General features: G+C 35.2%; 2 protein-coding genes across 4 annotated transcripts; both read left to right on the top strand.

Annotated features, from left to right (window-relative positions):
* Window positions 1–3704: 3704 nt before the first annotated feature.
* LOC147537332 (uncharacterized) lies at window positions 3705–4460 on the top strand. Its single transcript, XM_086642764.1, has one exon. The coding sequence runs from the start codon at window positions 3705–3707 to the stop codon at window positions 4458–4460; it is 756 nt and encodes a 251-aa protein (XP_086498890.1).
* Window positions 4461–8875: 4415 nt separating this feature from the next.
* Window positions 8876–18486, top strand: LOC147537333 (uncharacterized). 3 transcript variants are annotated; one of them, XM_086643773.1, is made up of 6 exons: window positions 8876–9368; window positions 9608–9743; window positions 10200–10323; window positions 14591–14627; window positions 16016–16292; window positions 16978–18486. In XM_086643773.1, the coding sequence occupies exons 1-6, from the start codon at window positions 9186–9188 to the stop codon at window positions 17001–17003; spliced, it is 783 nt and encodes a 260-aa protein (XP_086499899.1). In that variant the 5' UTR covers window positions 8876–9185; the 3' UTR covers window positions 17004–18486. The 3 variants fall into 3 exon arrangements, with proteins under 3 accessions (XP_086499899.1, XP_086499897.1, XP_086499898.1); XM_086643771.1 differs by having other exon boundaries at window positions 16995–18486; XM_086643772.1 differs by having other exon boundaries at window positions 16998–18486.
* Window positions 18487–18744: the final 258 nt, after the last annotated feature.

The following is an 18744-nucleotide window of genomic DNA, read 5'->3' on the forward strand; positions in this document are numbered from 1 at the left end:
CGAATTGTCTTTATAGACATTTTCAAGACATTGAGTTTGTAGACAAAATGTCTTAGAGACATTTCAAGACATTCGATCCATGGACAAAATGTCTTGGGGACATTTCAAGATCTTGAATTCATTGACAAAATGTGTAGTGCATATTATATTTGTGCTAATCAAAAATACATTTTTCGACTTGCGTAGACATCTATGAACATCTGCGGACATTGATGGAAATTTATTACTATTATTGTTTAATCACATGAAATAATATATTTGCACTAACATTTCAAAAATATATTTTTCGACTTGCGTAGACATCTGTTAATATCTACAGACATTGATGGACATCTGATGGATATTTATTACTTTAATATTATTATTATTATTATTTTTTGTTTTTTTTGTATAGGTCAGCAGGCTTTTTAGAGAGCCTGAAACTCAAGTGCCTCGAACCCCTGACCCCGAGGATAGTGAAGCAAGTGTTTCACCACTCGGCCGAGGGGTCTTTTGGCTATTATTATTATTATTATTATTATTATTATTATTATTATTATTATTATTATTATTATTATTGTTTAATCACATGAAATAATGTATTTGTACTCACAGTTAAAAATATATTTTCGACTATCGTAAACATCTGTAAATATCTGCGGACATTGATGGACATTTGGTAGATATTTATTATTTTAATATTATTATTATAGTTTAAACATTTCAAATATATAATTTTTGACTTTCATAAATATTTGTAGAGGCTGATAGACATTTGGTTGATATTTATTATTTTGATACAATTATTATCTCATCATATGAAACAATTTTATTAATGTTTCAAAAATATATTTTTTGAATTTCGTAGATATCCGTAGATATCAATGGACAACTTTGCAAATTTATGAACAATTAATGGATATTGATTATTTATTATAGTGACATTTTGTGGATTTTTAGTACATGGACAAAATGTCTCTTGTTTTTGTAAAGACAAATTGGGCTCCAAATTTGTTCCAAATCCTTCATAAAATCCACCGAACTATGAAGTCTACCAAAGTCCGCTGACATTTTGTCTATAATTGAATGCGATAGATGTTCGGGAATTTGTAAATGTTTAGATTTGGATGCTTCGGATATTTCATGATTCTCAAATGTCTGGATTTGAATGCCTCAAACATTTCAGGATTCTCAAATGTCTAGATTTGAATGCCTCAAACATTTCAGGATTCTCAATTGTCTGGGAAAGTCTCAATCCACTACCCCCCGAACTTGTTTTCCTCGGAGATCTAAAAAATAACTTAATTTGATATACATGTCACTCTTATATTTAAAAAGATAAAATAGTTACAAGAAAGTTTTATTATTTTAAATCCTAAAGTTATATTAGGTGGTCCCTAAAGAAACACAAGAAGACACTCTAGTTTAAAGTACTGCGTCTTTGGGAGTCTATATAGATAATGTTCTCACATCATCATGGAGCGTCTTAATAAATTGTCATATTGAAGAGGTATTTGTAACAGAACTCTAAAAATCCCTAAGTTGCACTACAAGTCTCAGAGTTTGAGTGTCCCAATGGAGATGCTCTTAGAAAACTAAAAACATCTTAAATGGGATAATCAATAAAAACTCTAAAAATCCTAGCTGTCAAGTGTGAATTAAGATTTTCTTTCCTGATTGATAAGACAGAGACAGTCTAAATTTTTTATGTCTTCAATGGAGATATTTATATTTGATACATATTTCATTCTTAAATCTAATAGGGAAAAAAATATTTAACAAGAAAGTTTTTTTTTCTATTTAAATTTTAAAGCTTTATAAGGTGTAATTTAGCAGTGTCTCTCTTGAGAATCTCTATAACAAATAGTGCCGCATCATCACGAAGTGTCTAATAGAGTGTTCTACTGGAAAAGTTATTTTAACAAAATTTCTAAAAATTCCTTAGTGGCTCACCAAATTTTTAGAGTTAAGTGTCCTATTAGAGATGCTCTAATAAAAGTGAGGTTCTTGTTTCATAATATCCATGTCGGGTGCCTATTTAGGTTAACTAATCAGTACGAGTTGCCTAAATTTTGTTAAGAAAAATGGTAGAGTTTAACGTTTAGACTCCAGTAACATAAGAAATTTGGGAAACTTGGATTCAATGCACTAGAGCCGATCTATCTTTCACAAATTCGGTTCGATGTGACCGTTTTCAACTTCCTATGTTACTAGAGTTTATTTCGGTATGCACAGGCTGAATTTGTCTTACCATTTCGGTTCGAGCCTACAGATTACATATTAGGCTTTTAGCCTCTGCTATTTTTGGAGTTAAATTCGGTCTTGTGTAACCGAAATTTACACACTAATTAGGTTAAACCAGACCATATTAACCTTCGTGCTCCACAAATTTTTTCTTAATATAACCAACAAAATTCATCAAACATGTAATATTGTGTTAGAACATGTTCATAGTCTGAATCATATCTTGAAAGAGATTTTTTTTTAGAGTCCTTTGACATTTCACCAAAATTTGGGGACTTCATACAGGTGGTTTCAACAATGAAGATATATATCGCTTGGCCTTAGAGTTTGGGGAGATGATGTATGAATTCGGTGTTGTGAGGCCGTTTCGAAAATTCACGGACGATGGATACCCAAAGGCATTTTGTTGAGAAACTTAGGGTTGATAGATTTAGGGTCAAGAGATTTAGAGTATAGGGACAACAAGAAAATGAGATGATGTTTGGGCCTATAAAACTTCCCAAACTGTTATTGCTCATTTTCTCAAGTTGAGGCTTCTTGGTGAGTTATGGAAATCTTACTCACAGTTTATGTCGAGCATAGTATATAACTGGCTGGCAATTGGACCCACAAAAGTGTATTGTTCTGAGGAAGCATGTTACTCTCTGCAGATGAGTGAGAAAGTAATAAAACCCTAGAGAGAGGGTGTGAAATGTGTAGGGTTGTTGATGTCTCACTTTCCAGTCAAAATGATATGTTGGAAGCCAGCTTGCTTTCTTTCTTTTTCCCCTGTCTATCAAATTCTCCTATTTTAGATCCAACTTTCCAACACCAATTGGTAATCTTAGATGGTCTTTCTCATTCATAGTATCTTTGCTCATCCAACGGTCAAAAGGGAAGGAATAATTGTTCTTTTTGTGAGAACAGGGCATAATTCATGTCCGTCCAGCACTAATAGTTCTATCAAATGCGTTTATGTGAGGTGCATAAGGGTATAATTCATGTCTGTCGAGTACAATTAGTTCTATCAAATGCGTTTACGTGAGGTGCATATGTGAAAATAGATTTAACCTTGAACTTCAAGTCGATACTTTAGAAAAAATTAATTTTGGTTTAGCACAATTCGATCTTAAAAATCCACAAAAAAACTCACCAAGATTGAGAAAGTAAATACTAACTGCAATTCAAAATGAAGTCTACAATGTGAAAATTACTCTTACAAACTAATAAGTTCAAACAAAGTGGGAGATATTTTTCAAGTAAATTTGAAGATAATTTTTTTTTTTTTTGATGAAATAAATTTGAAGTAATTTAGAAGTTATAATTGCAACTTTTCAAGTAAAAAAATTTGAAGATAATTTTTTTTTTTTTTTTAGAAGTTATAATTGCAACTATGGAAATGTAGTACGAATAGCTTACCAGTCAGAGCTAGAATTGGCAAGTTCATTGGAAATAATTACTCCTGTACTAACTGCAATGAGGAAGAGACTATTGATCATGTCATGCTTCATTGCCCTTTCGCGAAGGCAGTCTGGTTTCATTATAATGTTAGAACTGATCATATTGAGACCATTATGCAATGGATTCAACAATGGAAGTCCCTTGACGAAGAAACTATTAATCTGTATGCTAAGATTCTTTGGTTACTGTGGAAGTCCAGATGTGAGAACTGTTTCACGACGAATAAACAGAATCCAGTCCAAACGATAGAAAGGATTAACAGCACCTCTACAACCCCACTCAGAACAGTAAATGGCATCACCACTAAGAGTAAGGAAAAAACGGATATACAAACATGGAAACCACCTACGGCACCTTATATTAAAATCAATGTAGATGCCTCTTTTATGAAACTTTCAGAACAAGCAGGAATTGGTTACATTATGCGTGATGCAGATGCCAAAATTCTAATGGCAGCAGCAGATACTGTACGAGGACAGAATGCGGAAGAATGTGAAAGCTTAGCAATATTATATGGGCTTCTAGGAGCGAGGCAACTACAAATTGAGTATGTGCATCTAGAAAGTGATAACAAGTCTATAATCCAAGCTATCAACGGTGATGAAGGAAAAACTCAATGGCAATCTCAAGATACCATCCAACAGATCAAGAACATCAAAGACAGATTTTCGGGAATCATTTTCACTTATGTGTCTAGAAATGGTAATGGCTATGCCGATGCTTTAGCTAAATGGGGACGTACTCATGGGTATAAGAAAATATGGAATGATGTAGCATCTTTCTTTTCTGAATTTTAAGTTGGTTTGTAATAGACGCTTTAGTTTAATGTTATTTCCCTTCGTCAAAAAAAAAAAGTAAAAATATATCAAAACTAACCGTACTTAAATTCAAACTTTTTTTTTTTTTTTTATGTTTTATTTTCTAAAATGTAAATGTTCATTCAAGTGACAAGGGAAGAGTTTACCACCTCAGGTCCAATCAGTCAATCAAAAGTCAATGGTTCCAGACTACAAGTCTATGGAGGATGATCCAATTTCTTTGGTAGCACCTACACCATTCTAGCAGTCAGTCCCACACAAACTTTCAAGTTCTTCCTGGTTGAAATTCTCATATGTGCTTCTCTCCTCTAACAAAAAAACAAAAGAATTATTTCCCAAATAGCTCCTAACTTTGTGACCAGCTTCCTGCCTAGCCCCTATCTTTATCAAATATTCTTATATTGACTCCTTTTTTCAGTTATCGTTAGCACACCGTTAACTAGTCATCACCTTCTCTCCTCCATCTCATCTTCTCTCTCTGCCACTTCATCTTCTCGCCACCTCATCGTCTTTACCGGCGAGGGACGCCGACCGGCGACCTTCAAACATTAATTTTTTTTCTCTTGTTTCTCTCCCTCTCTCTAAATTTTTTTTTCCTCCTCCTCTCTCTCTAATCAGATCTAGAGAGGAGGTCTATTCTTGAACAGACCGGGATCTGTTCAAGAACAAATCACCTCTCTCTAGATCTGATTAGAGAAAGAGGAAAAAATTTTTATGTTTGAAGGTCACCAGGCGGAAAATTTGCTGGTCGGCGACCCTCGCCGGTGAAGACGATGAGGTGGCGAGAAGATAATGTGGCAGAGAGAGAAGATGGGATGGAGGAGAGAAGGTGATGACTAGTTAACGGTGTGCTAACGGTAACTGAAAAAATGAGTCTCGGAATATTTGATAAAATTAGAGACTAGACAGGCCGCAGGAAGCTGGTCACAAAGTTGGGGGCAATTTGGAATAACCCAAAACAAATTCACATCTTTAACCTCAAAAGAAGGGGTAGTAGTTCCCATTTAACCCCAATATTAAAACTACCAGAGAGGATCAGGGAAATGGAAGGTGATAGATAATGGAGGGAGAAGAAAAAAAGGTTTACCTCATGCTTGTCTCTAGTAAAGAAATGTCAATCCTTAACAAAAAAAAAAAAAAAGTAAAGAAATGTCAATGTTAGCCAATAGGAATCGGCCTGAAAAAATGCTACCAAAAATGTCATTTTGGTGTTACCCATGGTAGTAGTGCATAGTGCCATTTTCTTTCATTTGTCTTTTGCTGAAAGATCATTCACAAAATCACAAGTATATATATACATAAACTCAAAAGGATTAAAGAATATAATCATTTGTCTTTGGACACAATATTTTAATGGTTAATTTATAACATATACGAAAATAAAAGAATATAGGCGTGGTGGTACTGATAGTAGTAGTGCACCAAAGAATACATATTTTATTAGAAAATTTGCAGTTTCGTATTTCATAATGCATTATGAATAAATAACTTTTTGTGTTCAACTTTCGACATTTTTTTATTATGCTAATATAAGAAATATTTTACAATTTTGTACATTCTTTAGTTACACAAATACGTACTACATTAGAACTAAAATTGTAAGGGCTACTTATTTTCAACTCACCAAAATTTTGTGTAACCCTAAAAAGATTTGAATACATCATAACAAATCTAGAGCAAAAACCATTTATCACCTTATTATGCTTGAGCCTTGAAGTATGTAAACAATCTCTATGTCAAATGGAAAACCTCATCCAGTACTCAGCTATAAAATTTGGAGAAATATATGAGCACTTCTAATGGCACCCCCCCAAAGTGTTATTGACGCTTCCTCAAAGAGAATTTAGAGATAGAGTGAGGAAAAAAGTGCCAACAACAGTTTTGGAGCACCTCTAAAAATACCCAAAAGCTATATATTTATTATAAAAGTTTATAAGACTAATTTTCGAACATCTAGGTTCAGCTTAATTATGACGAAATGGGGAAAAGTAGCGAGAGATAAGCGTTCTCAGAGAAGACGAAGAATGTGCTTGGTGGTTGAGGTTGTGGTTGACCAATACATGGTACTGGTGGTAATTTGGGTGCGTGTTGTTGTAGACCTCACCTCACCAACTCATGGTATTTTTGAAACATTTTTGTTAATACTGTTATAAGTTTCCTAGTGGATTTTATATTTATGGTTCAATTAGCTAGGATGGACTAAAAACCTATTAATGTGATCCAAAGTAAACTTTCCGCCCATTATCACATACATCAAATTATTTAGTTTACGGTCACTTTTCGTTTGACCCCCTCATTTGTGACTAGTTTCTCCACTCCTTCCCTCCTAATTTATACAAGGCCACCGCTTTGGAGAAAACAGAAATGTTTATGGGGAAGACGGTGAAAAACAAAAAAAAATGAAACCAAACGCACCTTAATGTCGTCGGCAGAAAGTTGTTGGCCGGATATTGCCGGCGACGGTCGACGACATCATCTTCTCTCTCTCTCCCTCTCCCCTTTCTCTCTATATCTCCCATCTCTCTCTCTCCTCTCTCTCTCTTCTGTTTCTCTTTCTTCTCTCCATCTCCGGCGAAGGGGAGGAGCCCCTTCGCCGGAGATGGAGAGCTGGAGAAAAAAAATGTCGCCGGAGATTGTGAAAGTCGCCGGAGATGATGGTTGTAGGTGAAACGAAGAAGAAGCCGAAAAAGATTTGGTCGTTTGGGGGAAATAAAAAAGCTTATTTTTTTTTCTTTCCACCCAAAACTTCGGACCCGAATTTTTTTTTTTTATTTCCCTGTAATACCGACCTTTATACAAATACCAAAATGACTTTTTTTTGTACTTTCAAATTTCAATTCATTGACAATAGAGTCAATATCCTACTATCCTAACAAATCAGTTTTAGATTCTTTTTTTCTATTTTTTTCTTCTTTCGATTTCCTTTTTATCTTCTTAGGCTCTCCCTTTCACAAAAACCAGTTGCAAGTTGACAACCACAGGCGAGCGCTCGACGATGTTTTTTTGTTCTCTTTCCCCCTCTCCTTTATCCTCCTTCTTCTTTATTTCTTTCCTCTTTCTTTTCTTTACCTCTACGCTATCTCTTGTCTCTTTGTCCAATGAGGGAGAAAGCAACCCCTTCACCCAGATATTCATTTGGTAAAATCAGACAAGGAAGATCTTGTAAAACGAACAAACATCGCTTGGTTTTACCAGATTTTCATCATCATCTAGAAGTTCCAGACCAAAGACGAGAATTCTGACAGAAAGGTTCCCTTCTTCTTTAACGGGCAGAGAGACAGAGGAAAGGGAGAGATGGGATAGAAAAAGGGAGAGGAAATGTAAAGAGGAAGTAGAGAACTGAGAGAGAGACAGGGAGGGAGGGAGGGAGAGAGAGAGGATAAAAATTACCAATCAACTGAAAACTGGTTGTGGTAAGAGCAAGAGACAAAAAAGAAAAGAAGTCATCTAAATATTTAGCATAGACTAAGGAACTATAGGAAATACTAGGGGTGTACTCGAGTCGAGCCGAGCCGAGTAGTAAGATGTTCAAGCTCGGTTCGTGTATTTGACTGTCGAGCTCGAGCTCGAGCTCGTTCGAGTAATTGTTCACTTGTTCAAGCTCGGTTCGTATAAGTTTGAAAGAGCTCGAGCTCGCATTGTTTTAAGCTCGTCTATCAAAATACTTCAAATTAAAACTTTCTAAATCATCAAAATACTTCAATGATCATTTGTCACATACAATAATAATGATTAATGATTCATATTTCGATAATTTTTTAATGGTTGATATTTCATGTACAAGTTTCAATACTAATACGTAATTATGTACTATATTATTATAAGAGTATGTTAAACGAGCTGTTCACGAGTAGCTCGTGATACACTAAAGAATGTTCAAGCTCGACTCGTTTATGTAAACGAGCTTGATTTTGAGCTCGTGTTAAGCTCGGGCTCGTTAATATTCGAGTCGAGCACGAGCAATAGTCGAGCCGAGCTCGAGCAACTCGTTAAGAGCTCGGCTCGTGTACACCCCTAGGAAATACTCGTAAAAAACTAGGGTCCAATCGGAAAAAATAACACGAAACTGTCAGTCATACTATAATACATTGATCAACGGCTAAGATCTTTCCTTAATTTTATTTTAGGGTTTTCCATGTTAAATCCAACTATCTGAAAAATGGCGGTAAATTCTTATAACCCAAAAGAATCGACCGCTTAATTTTTTTGAAATAACTCGTAGGTTGACTGTTGACTTCTCAGTGAAGCTCAACAATTTCCGTTCCGTTTTTGCCATTGACATCAAAGTAAATACGGTAAGGTATTTTTGAAATAATAAACAAGGTGAAGGTTAATAAAGTAATTTTGATTAATAAAGTAACAGATCATAATGGCGGTAGCAAAAGATAATGAGTATATAATACATGTTTGATTATTATATGAAGGTCTTTTTCTTTCTAACCTTTTGCTTTTCTTCATCTTCTTCTTTCCTTCCCTCAATCTTTCTCTCTCTCTAATCTCTAACCCTAATTCAGCTGATCCCATTCAATATCTTCATACCCTTAACTCATCTGATCAATAATCTAAAACTCATTGTGGGTAGTTCTTGATCATTCAATTTGGGGTTTTCAAATATATCCTTGTGACTTGTTAGATTTGGATAATTTTAGAGAGAGAGAAATCAGATCAAAAGGAGTAGTAAGAGTTTTAGAGAGAAAGGATAAGATGAGTCCAGCAAATATAGTAGGTCAATTTGGGGATACAACTTATACTAAAGTGTTTGTTGGAGGATTGGCTTGGGAGACACAAAAAGAAACCATGAAGAAATATTTTGAACAATTTGGTGAGATTTTAGAAGCTGTTGTTATCTCTGACAAAAATACTGGAAGATCTAAAGGCTATGGTTTTGTAAGTACTTGATCACCATATTTTGTTTTTATAGATACAGTAAGATTCGAATTCTGATCTTCGCTCCGCGCTGAGCGATACTAGACAACTTTTTTTGTTTTAACTTGTTTTGATTATCTTTAATTCTTCTCATATTATGCATCTATACCCTTCTTTTATTACCATATCTTTTAATTTTTTGTTATTTTTCTTTTTTTATTTGTTGTTAATTTAATTAGTTCAATTGAATAATTATGTAGGTAACATTTAAAGAACCAGATGCAGCTATGAAATCTTGTGTGGATGCAGCTCCTGTGATTGATGGAAGAAGGGCTAACTGCAATCTTGCTTCTTTTGGTGTTCAAAAAAGTACTAGACCTTCTACTCCTAAACATGGTACATGACCAAACTCAAATGTATATATATATACATATATTATATATACAAGTATTTTATTTATTTATTTAAAATAGTAAGTTTTATTGATCCATCTTATCAATTAAATCCATGATCTATTAAAGTTCAATTTTCTAATTAGATGAAGATCAATTTGACCAGATGTTTGGACTGAAACTTTGAAGTTGTTGTAGAGAAATTCTATTCATCTCTCCGTTTTGGTCATTCCTCCAACCATCGATATGGCAACATATCACTTAAGTGTGGAGCAATTGGAGAGAGAACTGTGAGAAAATATACTCTAGTGATATGTCGTCACATCGGCAGAAGGTTGAGAGACGGACCAAAATAGAAGGATAAATAGAATTTTTTATATTATAAACATTAAGATGAGATAAAATTAGTTTAAATTAGTAAATATGTTAACCATTTATCTGATATATGTACGTGATTTAGGAGGGGGGAGGAACTTTAGGGTGATGAGATCATTTCATGGAGTTGTTGGAGGAGGAGGAGCAACTTTTCCATCAACATTTGCTCATTATGGCATCCAACAAGGGATTCCTTACAATCTTTATGGGTAAGCAACTAAGCATGCCTTCTCTCTCTCTCTCTCTCTCTCTCTCTCTCTCTCTCTCTCTCTCTCTCTCTCTCTCTCTCTCTCTCTCTCTTTCCAACCTTCATAACTTTTTTTTTTTTGTTGAAATCAACCTTCATAACTTATTTAACTTATCATACTAATTAAAGATAACATTTAAGTGTATGATATATGTATATATGTATTATACATATACACAACAAAAAAATACTACTACTTAAAATTTGGATTCTTGATTCACGTCATAAGATTCCACTAAATTAATTAGTGCACGTAATCATTTAAGGTTAACTCTCACTCTCTCCATCAATTTTTTTCGATCTTCTATTGAAGGATTCGTTTCTACTAGAAATTATATTCTTCTTTGAGATATTCACAAATCATGTACAATAATAAAGTATATAATGACTTCACTATTTTTTTTATTTTTTTTATTGAAACAATATATGATGACTTAACTAGCTATTTGTATCTTCAACAAAAAAAGAAAAGAAAAAGAGAACTAGCTATTTGTACCATATATCCTCCTTCCATCAAAATTAGGTCCATTCTCTCTCTCTCTCTCTCTCTCTCTCTCTCTCTCTCTCTCTCTCTCTCTCTCTCTCTCTCTCTCTCTCTCTCTCTCTCTCTCTCTCTCTCTCTCTCTCTCTCTCTCTTCATCCTTCCTAGACAGTCAAACCTGCAAACTACCTGTCTAAACGGTCAACAACTAAATACATGCTTAATGGAGTATATTAAATAGGAGTATTTTATAGGGCTTTAGTTGAGCATGTGCATGGTCGTAGCCATCCAGCCAGCAAAAGTGAAAGCAAATATGCGCATGACATATTAGTACTGTGCGTCTCAATAAGGACCACACTCTTTCATGCATGTGCATCATCTCAGAGGCATGATTCCTTTTTATGCAGGCATCTATTTGTCCATGTGCACACATCCATGCATATATATATATATATATATATTATATATATGCATACAATTATATACGTACATATTTAACTACATCCCTCAATAAGTACATACATAAATACATCCATTCTAACATACATACATGCATACATTCTTTTAATCCAAAAATACATACATACAAACAAAATTCTTTACATTAGACTAGTCTTTGTGAAGTTCTGAAATCTCATTGGAAGTTTAAACTGGTTCGAGGCGAAATTCAAGTTGTTTGTATTTCTCTCACTAATCACATGTAAATGGGTGATTTGTGTTGATTTTGGATCTATTTAATAAAAAAAGAGTTAATTCCCATATAGCCCCCTACTTTGTGACCAGTTTCCTTTATGGCCCCATTTTTTTCGTAAATTCAAATATGGCCCCCTATTTTCAGGTAAATGTCATTACTACCCTTCTTAATTCTAAATTAAAAACATTAAAAAAATTTTATTTCCACCTCATTCCTCTCTCTCTCCACCTCATCTCTCCCTACACCTCACCCCTCTCTCTCTCTCCAATTCACCTCTCTCTCTCTCTCCAACTCACCTCTCTCTCTCTAACTCACCCCTTTCTTCTCCGCCAAGGTGGCCGGCCGGAAAATTCAAACCTAAAAAAAAAAATTTCTCTCTCCTCTCTCTTTCTAATTTTTTTTTTTTTTTAAATCTCTCCACTCTCTCTCTCTCTAAAACTCCGGCGAAGGGGGTTTCCCTTCGTCGGAGGATCTGTTCGTGAACTATCTATTCCTTCTCCTCTATTCCTTCAATTATATTCCATATTTTTTTAAAAAACACCTGTAAACCACTTCCTACCTCAGCTTGATTCAATCCTTCTATTCCTCTCTCTAAAACCTTCATCCCTTCCAACCGTACTTTATTCCCCGTCTCAGAAAGCCAAACTAATTCCTCATCAATGACAGTAATTCCAGAGAGTGAGTTCTCCTCACACAGACATTGAATCTCATGATGCAGCTGTGCTGCCTTAGAGAGATCCATTTTCTCAGGTTCAGATCCACCAATTGCCATCAAATCTCTCAATTTCTTCGACAATCTAAGAACTCTCACAGTAAATTGCAAAAATTCAGCAGTTTGATGAATGTTAGAAAGCTGCGCCGTTTTCAACCGGATCTGACGATGAGGATCCGCGATTTCCTGACGAATCCTACGAACAGATGATTGAAGTGTTGAAATACCAGACCTAACAATAGAGAGAGTAGATTCAGCGTCTTTAAGAGAAGATAATTGAGATAGGAGATCATCATGACGAGATAAAACTTCAGATCGGAGTTGTTTTTCGAGAAGTCGAATCCCTTCTTCGAGCTTTTCAACACGAGCAGCTGCTGAACCAGAACTTAGGGCTTGTGAAGAAAATTGCGCGGAATCAAATGCATTAGAAAGAAAAACATAGAAAATTAGATCAGAGGAGAAGAAATCAAGAGGAGCAGAAGGTGGAGCAGTAGATGAAGATGGAGTGATTAAAGAAGTAGCGGAAGAAGGGATAGATGTTGAAATTCTTTGAAGAATCACCATTTTTTTTTCGTCTTCTCCTCTATTCCTTCTCTTTCATAAAAAAAAGAAACTATCTATGTTCACGAACAGATCCTCCGGCGAAGGGAAACCCCCTTCGCCGGAGTTTTAGAGAGAGAGAGTAGAGAGATTTAAAAAAAAAAAAAAATTTAGAAAGAGAGAGGAGAGAGAAATTTTTTTTTTTTTAGGTTTGAAGGTGGCCGGCCGGAAAATTTTCCGGCCGGCCACCTTGCCGGAGAAGAAAGGGGTGAGTTGGAGAGAGAGAGGTGAGTTGGAGAGAGAGAGAGAGGTGAATTGGAGAGAGAGGGGTGAGGTGTAGGGAGAGATGAGGTGGAGAGAGAGAGGAATGAGGAGGAAATAAATTTTTTTTAATGTTTTTAATTTAGAATTAAGAAGGGTAGTAATGACATTTACCTGAAAATAGGGGGCCATATTTGAATTTACGAAAAAAAGGGGGTCATAAAGGAAGCTGGTCACAAAGTAGGGGGCCATATAGGAATTAACTCTAAAAAAAAATACTAAGGTAGGAAATAAACTTTTACATAGCTATTGAGGTAGTTCTCTTTCAACAAAAAAAGGAAAAATATTGAGATAATCCTGTCATAACAAGCTTGTGTTCACTAACATGTTCCTAATCAATATAAATGTTTTGACGCAGCGGAAAATTCTGAAACATCTTTAGACCTACGTCTTAAGATATGTAAAATCGAATTTCACAAGATTAAACTAAATACTTAAATTTATTGATAAAACTGAAAGAATCAAACAACTACTGATCCCCATTTATATAGCGTCAGAATTTCCTAAACCTAATCAAATTCGAAATAACAATTTTAGTAAATAAAATGTTAGAATCTCAAGAAAATAGGAAACTACCTAAACTAAAGAACACTTACTAAAAATAGTAAACACTAGTAAAAGTCCGTTTTGAGGGCCTAAATAATGGAATTTGACCCCCAAAGTGGTCTTATTGGGGCGTAAGCGACATCTGTGCGGAACGTTATTTCCCACCAACCCTTAATCGTGCGATTCCGACACTCTTAGCTTCAGTTTTGGTCGTTTCAGTCTCTCACCTTTATATTTGGCCCCATCGATTTCTTCCATGTATGTCTTAGCCAATTCCTCTACATTATATCTTGACCTCTACCCACTACACTAAATATAGGATTCGTGTCAAGGACCCCATCACCATTTCTCTTGTCCATTAAAATCCTTAATTTGCTTTCTTCTCTCCCTTGACGTACGAAGAACATAGAGAAAGGAGAAGGGGAAGGAATGTGTGCGGAAAGAAAGAGGAGTGACGTAATTTCTCCCTGAGGTGATAGAGATATAAAACGAAGAGTACTTCCAGAGAGGTGGTGGTGATCTGAGATGGTGATGGCCATGGTCTGCAATGAATGAAGACAAAAACGTAGATGAAGAAGGTAATTTTGGTAAAAAAAAGAAAGAAAGAAAAGTAGCTATGCAAAAAGTGGAGACTGATGATAAAGATGTTTGGTTTCTCATTAATTCCCAACAATGGTACAACATACAAGTACTTCTTTGATGACTCTAGACAAGGAGATCAGCGAGGGAGTAGTCAAGAAAGTACCTTTATCATTTGTTGTTAATTTTTGAGCATAGAAAAGAAATGTGACGCTCTATATAACGACCTATAAAAGTTATTACAATATTTCATAAGAAGCTAAATTTGATTAAACTAATACTTTGATTAATTTGACTGTGGAAAGTTTTATTTCAAATTTAAGTTCTAAAATCATAATTGGGTTTTCTATTTTCAGGTTCCCTGCCTACTCTCCGGATTACGCGTATCCAACGGTTTGAATTTACTCTTTTCTTTGATTTCTCTAAAACGTCTAAAATGAATGTATATAAAATTGGGAAGTTTTAAAGGCAATGTGTTTTTTGTTTGGAAACGCTAGATAACTTATCATTTTCAAGTCACTAAGCGGACAAATACAGTTGGACTACAAAATTAACTGTCTGGATTTTATCCAAGTTTTTTTTTTCAAGTTGTAGTCCAGCTTACTTGTCCACTTTTTTTTTTGTTGAAGAGCTGTACTTGTCCACTTAGCGGCTTGGAAATGCTGAGTTGTCTAGTGTTTCACTTTTTCGTTGAAAGCAATGTTTTTTTGTTGACGGTCGACGACCTTTTGCTAGAGCAAAATGAAGATGACATTGCCTTCAATACCACATTGTCCTTAATCATTTGTGGGATTACTTTTAGCGGGAATGCTTTTATCAACTTTAGACATGGCCTATCAAATCTCCCTACAAAATTTTAAATAAAGGTCACAGGGGACTCCCTAACCCTACTTCCAAGTGTACTCCTCCTCACATAGGAAAGCCACTTTGGTCTTTTCAGAGTTGCTGTCAGACTGAAAAGACCAAACTAGCCTTCCCATGTGAGGAGGAGTACACTTGGGAGCAGGGTTTAGGGAGTCCCCAAATCATTTTCCAATTTTAAAAGATTTCCTTTGTGAACCTGTTGACGTGTACCCCAAATTCCCTTAATACAAGTTGCTTGGTTTATCGATATTTTGACAAAGTGACTGAGTCACAATGTCATTGGCCTGGATTTCTTTTAGGTGGGGAGAGAGAGAGGTAAAAAATATTCCCCATAAAATATGTTTCTCCAGAAAAATTTCAAAATTTTGCACATTCCCTTTAAAATTTCACACTCCAGAAACTATTTAGCTTTCCCCAAAGCGCTGGCCTTTTCTTTAAAGTATCTCCTAATGTGGTCAAACCCAAAATACAAATGGGGCCTTTGTAGAAATTCCCGTGTCATCATTACCTTGGCCCACTTTGGGCTCCTTAATTAACCAGTGGAAATGTTAATTAGTTTGGTTTGAGACGGTATAGTCTGTCTAACGTAGTCTCGTAGGTTGGGGGCACCTTCTTCGGCAGCTCTCACAACCCTTAAGTCTGACATGAGCCCAAGCTTAACATAGCAAATTGTCACAAATAACTCAGACTACACTAGCAAGTAAGGTTTAAAAAAAAAATGTGTCTACGTAAACTTTCATATTGTATTTTTTAGAAAAGTAATATTTTTCCGCGTTTGAAATTTGAGATCTATTGTTTGGAAACCAATTTAGTAATCACTCCATAAATAAAGCATTCTATTCACCAATGTAAGTTTTCCATATATAATTTTTTGATCATAAGTAACTAGTTTTCAATTTTTTTTTCCTTGTATGTAGAGCTATTATGGTATGTATGGTGGCGCAACAACTCAAATCCCAATGTACAACAGTGGAGGAGGAGCGGTTGTAGGAGGTGGTGCCAATGCCGGAGCTTTTTATCCATATATCCAGTTCGGGCAGGGTAATGGGGGAGCATCTGCCCCAACTTATGCTACTGGCCAAGGGTACGGCTTATACCACCACCAGGTCTACCCTTACTCAACCATTAACACAACCGGGTTTCAGCAGTACCCTGCACCATTGTCTCTTCCTTCTTCTCCTCCCGCTCAACCAGGTTTGTCTTCCTTCTATTGTCTGTTTAGTTTTTTTTTTCTTTTTTCGATTGGCCTTGGATATATTGATACCGATTTCACTGTTTCAAGTTTCGGTATTGAAATCGCCTTAAATTGGTTTTAGATAAAATTTATCTGAAATTAATATTAAAAATAAAAAACTCAGAAACCAAAATGGTGGGATGCCCTAAACACAAATCAATTTTGCCCTCAATCTCGCGGCATCAACAATTGCCCCCTAAGTTTGGATCTCTAGAAATTTACACCCTCTTGCTGTTAACTGTTTTACATTTGATCCTCCGTTTGTATTTTGCCTTGTTTATCCCGACTATATAAGACTCTTCAATTTATGTATGGGTTTTCCTCAAAAGAACAAAAAAAAAAAACAAAATTTCGACCAAAATAAATTATTCTAATTCCCAAAAATCCACTAGAATATCAATATCATTGGGCTAAAATGCTATGATCTAATAGTTTACGCCAAAATTATCATAATGCCACTACTGCCCCTCTATTTATACATGGAAACTAGGTTTCTTTTTACGTTATAAATCAAGCCAAGATCTTTTGTACACTTAGCATTTTCGTCCTTTTAAATCTAATAATATTTAAATAATTCTTCCCGGTTGAATTTATTTATTTTAAATTAATTAACCTTCTAATATGGTGTACTAATATCTTAAACAGTTTGTTTTGCCATACAGCAGGCATGAGCATGGCTCTCCCAGCCCCAACTACCACTTTCCCACTTCAGATTCATCCCTACCCACTTCACTCCATCTGATGCATCTCCTTAACCATGGTTGTTTCTCTCTCCTCTTCTCTCTCTCTCCTCTTTCCTCCCTCTCTCTCAATCTAACAAAGCTCAAATGGTGTGAATGGTTCACACTGAAAGTAGTCCCCCATAAGGACAAAAAGGGCCCTACATTTAACCCCTTAGTACTACATGCATGCATTTTTTAGAAAGAGAAGCAGAATTGGGTTAAATCATTCCCACTTAAAAACTTATTTTTTTAGGTTCTTTCAACAGAACTCTCTTAAGAATTAGAGAGGATAAAGTTGCAAATAACTACCACTAATTAACAATTAGCCCAAGAAAGGCTATACAACCAATTAACTTTAACTTGCAAGAGATGTACATTTTCAACAAACAAAATATGGCAAGTTCTCAAAATCTAGGTTTTTGTTTTATAAAAGCACCTCTAAAGGTAGAGAAGTGCATGGTAGAAGGCATGGGATGCCCTTAGTGATTTTTGTTGTTGTTTTTAATTTTTACTAATTCACCCCATCTTTAGGCATGTAATGTGCCCTAATTGGATGGTAACTAGTTCACTAACCTCATGTAGGGCATGGGATAAACCCTAACAAGTAACAAAAAATCCTAGATTTTTAAGCTAGTTAGGTGATTTGAATGACCAAAAGCTTTGTGACCCATGTGTCCTTTTTTTGGATTGTTTAATTTACCAAAACCTGATTTTAATTTTCAAAACCTAATCTCTTTTAATCACTCACAAAACCCACCTTCCCTTAGGAAAAGGGAAGAATCACCCAATCACTCATTGTTTTTGAATTTTTTATGTACATTCATCTTTGATGCTAGACTTTTGGGAGTTTTAGCACAATGTTAACATAGAGTTTAGTTCATAGGAGGGGCTATATTTTTCATATTTAGCTTTCCACCTCCTCTAACACAGCTTAGTTAAAGCTCCATTAGTGGTTATGGAGCTCAATTAACCCTAGGATAATATCTCTCTCTCTCTCTCTCTCTCTCTCTCTCTAAGGTTAGATGGGTTCCATTATTGGCTTTGGAGCTCCACTATAACCTTTCTTTCTCTTTCTACCCCAATGGATGGTAACCCATTGGGCTTCTCAAAGTTCATCTTCACTTAATCCATCTCCAACCATGGTTGGCATCAAGTTTATTATATTAAGTATCAACTCTCTCTCTCTCTCTCTCTCTCTCTCTCTTAGCTTTGATACATTGCATTTATATGTAACTTTAAGTGGTATGGAGATTATGGACTGTAATAACTCTAGATATGCATAACTAGATTTGTAAGGACTCATCATGGGTATGTATGCTCATTTCCAATATTGTACAACTAAACTAAACTAGGTACTGGATTGTTTTGACATATTTATCTCTTGGTCTTTTGTTTAGGGTTTTGAACTAAATGAAATGCATGTGTTGAATAAGCTAATTAGCCCAAGCCCTAATGTTACTTGACAGTAACTTTTTAAGTATGTATCTGTATCTTCAATCACTTAAAAACAACTTTTTAGTGAATATGATACGTTTTCCTATCATGATTCTCACATGTATCTTGTTGTTTTGACTCAATACAAATAATTGATTTCGAGAAGTTAATGAACACTAGATTTTTCATGCACCAGAGCAGCATATGAAACTGTTATTTTAAGTACAAGTTGACGAAAAAAAATCCTATCCAGAGA

Source organism: Eschscholzia californica, unplaced genomic scaffold (assembly GCF_041429995.1).
Source record: "Eschscholzia californica isolate CP2 unplaced genomic scaffold, dmEscCali1.0.p SCAF_5, whole genome shotgun sequence".
NCBI classification, from domain to species: Eukaryota; Viridiplantae; Streptophyta; class Magnoliopsida; order Ranunculales; family Papaveraceae; genus Eschscholzia; species Eschscholzia californica.